The 4,893-nt window shown below is 39.1% G+C and overlaps 1 protein-coding gene across 1 annotated transcript in view; it reads right to left on the reverse strand.

The window, feature by feature from the left end:
• The window catches only part of LOC107726242 (thrombospondin type-1 domain-containing protein 4-like), a 50,655-nt gene extending 46,890 nt beyond the window's left edge, over positions 1-3,765 (reverse strand). Inside the window, 2 exon segments of the mRNA XM_016535764.1 lie at positions 408-477; positions 3,566-3,765. Coding sequence (XP_016391250.1) covers positions 408-477; positions 3,566-3,588 — 93 coding nt within the window. The 5' untranslated portion in view covers positions 3,589-3,765.
• Between the last annotated feature and the right edge of the window lie 1,128 nt (positions 3,766-4,893).

Below are 4,893 nucleotides of genomic sequence, written 5' to 3' on the forward strand. Positions count from 1 at the left end.
GTGTGCGCTTACTCTGAACATGTGCATAACTGCTCACTTGCTTACATGCGAGTGTGATTTTTTTTCACACCAACGCCCAATCACAGCCACATCTCACATGCTCCCAAAGGACAACCCCACATCAGAGGCCATATGACCAAACAATGGAAAGATCAGCTCTGATTTAATGGTCAGATCCAGCACTGGCCGCAGGAGTCGACAACGTTTATCTGCGCTTCTCTCAGAGCCACAGAAGACCCATTCAGCTTCAGCCGGTCAGATGAGACTCACAAACATATGGCAACACTCTGACAAGCACTTCTCTCTAATTACTATCAGAAAGAAGTGCAAATGATGTGACGTCTCTTTAGACACACAGCTCTGCTGTCAAATGTAAAATCATCATCATCTTTATCATCATCACTCACCGGCTTCTCTGCTTCCTCAGCTGCTGTTAAGTGCAGGACAGCAAACACACAACACCAAAACGCACACAATCTGTGAGCAAGAGGAGAAACACATATGAAGAAGAGTAACATTTCAACTTGATCATGTTGTGACATTAAAAGATACTGTGATAATGAGACACTATTTTAACACACGATGAGCACTGAAAATTATAGTGTCTGATGGGGTCAACGAGAGGCTGGTTAGATTAACCTCTGGACAATTAGGAAAATACTTCCAATACTTCCCAATGGCTTTCCCAGAATTCCTCCTGCCCGGCTCCTATTGGAAGTTCCTCTGGATATTACTTATCCTCAAAACATTCCCATATCAACCACATTTAAATGAAACGCCTTTAACCCACATGCTAAGGTTCTGGTTGGTGGCTTTTCATAGTAAAAAATACTTAACATTGCATCATATAGATATTTGTTGTCCTAATTTTATAAAAACTAATTTTAAAGAAAATTGCAAGTTTTTTCAAAATAACAATGTTTCAGATGATAAATGCTACTTCTGTTTATAGAACACCTGAAATGGTTAAAGCACATTTTAAAGATAAAAGTAATCTTGGATTATCTTGTTCTTTACTCTGGGTTAGCAATTAATCCAGAATGGTCAGGTCAAAATTCACATTGTATATTCCAGTAACTTTACTTAAGGCCTGTTTATACCAAAGACGATAACTATAACGTTTAAATTATCATTTTAATTCTCAAAATAGGATATTTTTGGGTTCAGTCCCCCCCAGCAGATTAACAATAAAAAACACTGACAGCCAATCAGAATCCACCGGACTTGAGCATTTAAAGATCTTGAGAATTTTAAGTGGCAGATGACAAAATGACAACATGTGCTTATGATGATCTGAACATTATTGTGTGTTGGTGTGGACGCTGATAAAGTTATTATTATAGTCATCGTTCTTGGTGTGAACGGGCCTTTACCTTGGGGTAAGGACTCTTCTAAGCCACTTTTCACACTTAGCATCGCTTTTAACCCTGGTTTATTAAAGGGGTCATATGATGCTGCTAAAAAGAACATTATTTTGTGTATTTGGTGTAATGAAATGTGTTTATGCGGTTTAAAGTAAAAAAAACACATTATTTTCCACATACTGTACATTATTGTTTCTCCTCTATGCCCCGCCTTCTGAAACGCGTCGATTTTTACAAATCGCATCATATGACCCCTTTAAGCAAGGTGAAGCAGTGCTAACCCTGAATTGTGGTGCCAAGTGTGAAACAATGCCGTGCTCAAATGTTGCAGCGAGCTGTTTAGCAACAGACAACTGAACATGAAGTGTCTGAGTGGTTAACCCATTAAATACACATTAGTGGTTATGTTCGGCATCTAAAGGGTAAACACTGACAGCAAACGCATGGAATTGAAGAGACAGTGCTATTTATTAGCAAATTAATGTGACGATAATGGGCAAGCTGTTAATGATGGTGTTTACAGGCACATCAGTTTTCAGTTATATTGTGTAAGTCTTTAAAATGTTAGTAAATAAAAGTAAACAAATAAAAAGACATGATCACACAGAATTAGCTTTGTTTGGACATATCTGACAAATATAAACAAATGTTCAGTTATGAATAAACAGAACTATATAACTACATATTTCAGCTCTTTTATTCAGATTTCAAGAAACCAGAATATTGGTTCAATCTGATTATGGAAACCATGACATTTAAATATTCAGAATATGTACTCAATGTTCACTTTATATTGACTAACATCAGAATATGCTTGCAATGGCTCCACAAAGTCTTGACGAACAGTTTCAAAATGATTAATTACTAACTCAAAGCAACATTTGAACAGTTCGAAACATGGAACAAGATTATGTTTAAAATAAACCTGGATTAGAAATATGACGCATATTGCATTATGTTATCGGGGCCAAATCGACCCCAAACAGAAACTAAGTTACTCTACAGCAGATAATCAAGTTTCTGAAAGTGCATGGCCACTTAAAGCAACATCTGTATGTGTTGTAGTAATTAGGTCAGAGGAAAATTGTTTACACTTTTGAAGTGAACATAATGGGTTAATTTCAAAATCCCTGGTCCACAGTACAGCGCAGGGGTCTAACACTTAAGCAGACCGTCTCGAGAGAACATGAGGCTTGTTTGTTTGGTTTATCTGCCTGATGAGTTTCCACATCATCTGTGGTTTACTATTAGCTTTTCAGAACGGTGTAAAATGATGCATGACATTTTGAGTGCAGCCGCAGACCCGTAATCACAGACGTGGGTTAAAGCGGCGCGCCACGGAAACCATGAGGACAGCATCGGGGCAGAACTGCAGAGTCCCAGCGCGCGGAACGGGCTCGCTCAAGCCGCAGTAACGACCCCCCGCCTCCGGCCACGTTTTCCACCCGCCCGCTGCAGACTAGGCTACTGGAGAAACCCGCCACAAAGCCTACAAGAGCCCTGCTACTGGCGCTTTAAACGCGCCAAATGATCCGACAGGAATGTCACGAATCAGATTTCGAACCGCTTCATCACAGTGACACTGGAAACGTTTAAAAGCGAACGTAAACCAACGCAATCACAACCTGCTGCGAAGTGCACGGACCTTTTCTTCCAGGCTTAATTTCTTATACAGAAATCGTGTTGAAACTCAGGGAAATGAGATGATTTAAGGGTTAAATTGATGGAAACAAATGTTGTTAAAAACATATTTTATAGTAGCTAATTTAGACGATCAATATAAAGGAATATTAAATAAAATCCTCTAATCATACAAAACTTACTGGATATACGTCAGGGAAATTTCAAGATTTCAACTTTCATAAACAGGCTATCCTAGCCTACCATGAAGAAATGCTTTGTAATATTTTGCTTCTTTGAGTCCGTTTATAAATTATGATTTAGCTTTAGCATTCATTTAGGATTTTGGACCTATATATGAAACATGCATACATTTATTTCTTCATTAGTATTTATGAATATGTATTCGTATATCCGCAGCCGCCCAGTCCAGTCGTCTGATCTGATCTGTAAATCAGACTTCTTCCCTCTGCGCCCGCAGCCAGTGGACACTTCACGTGTCTCCATCCGATACAATGATGCGCAAAAGTCACAAACGTGCCCAAAAGTGTCATTGTGCGCGCGGTCGGTGTTCGCGTTACCTGCTCGCGGATCCGGTCTTCATTCTCTCCTCACTCGGGCGTCTGTCTCCGTTCTGCGTCCAGACTGTGAAAGAGCGAAGGAAACAAACACAAGATCCGCGGAGCTGCTTGGCGAACTTTTCCTGGTTTCTTCAGACTCGTCTCTCTTCTGTCACACACACACACACACACACACACACACACACACACACACACACACCCCTCGAGTAAGAGAGGGAGGGGTGTAGGTTTTTTCCCTCTGTAGTTCACCCGACAACTTTTTTTGTCCTTGTGTAAAGCTGGTGTGACGCTGGACAGCTCGGGGGCCTGCAGGGGCCCCACAGACTCTCTCTCTCTCTCCATCTGTTTTTCTTCTCTTCCCCTCCCTCTCATAGCACTCCACTCCTCTCGCTGGTTTCTCCATGTCTTCTGTTCTCTCGGACGCACACCTGTACATCATGTACATCACTCTTCAGCAAAGACTGAATTCTGCTCAGCAGTGAGCGCCACATGAGTTCAGCATCACACAGATAACAGCACTATTAATATTTACTTTCGATATCACCACATCGCGGAGACTAGGGTTAGTTTTCACTCCTTTTACCACAGTTTCTCTCATTACTGAAAATAAATTTCTGTACAAACACCTTAAGGCTGCATGGAACATTATTGGCTTTTCTGTCATTGCAGCCCAAGAAAACACATACTGGAACACACTCTGACCTTTTGAACAGTAATGGGGCATGTTGTCATACCGTATGATGGAATAATGGAACATGCAGCAAAATATAAACAGTAAAATAATGATGAAATATACAAAATGTTATAATGTCACACTAATTAAATATGAAATAATTGATAAACATTATACAATATTTAAATATTTTTTTTAATTAACATTACATTAATATTTTATATATATATTAATATTAATATGTTTGTATTGTTTCAGCTACTATTTAAATTTAGCTGAAAAGTTGGTTAGGGTTAGATGGTTTAAAGGTTTCATTGTGACAAAATACCCCACAAATATTTAAGTATTTGGTAAATCCAGATTTTCATACTTTTGACCCCACTTTATAGATATGAAAAGTCTGAGACTGCACTAAAATGTTTAGGACTCCATAAATAACGTCAACGAATGCTTGAAACAACACTCTCTATAAAGCTCAAGAGAGATCAGCATAATAACTCCTAATGTTTGGGGACATTTTTATTCAGACCTCAAAATGAACAGATATATATCATCAGAACTTCAATGAGAATAAATGACTTAATTAAAAAGAGTTGGCCAGTCTGATTGGGTCGCAGTTGCTCAGAAGTCTTTAAAAGGAGATGATAATCTTGAA

The sequence above is a fragment of the Sinocyclocheilus rhinocerous genome, unplaced genomic scaffold, assembly GCF_001515625.1.
Source record: "Sinocyclocheilus rhinocerous isolate Xijiao unplaced genomic scaffold, SAMN03320098_v1.1 scaffold216, whole genome shotgun sequence".
Taxonomy (NCBI): domain Eukaryota; kingdom Metazoa; phylum Chordata; class Actinopteri; order Cypriniformes; family Cyprinidae; genus Sinocyclocheilus; species Sinocyclocheilus rhinocerous.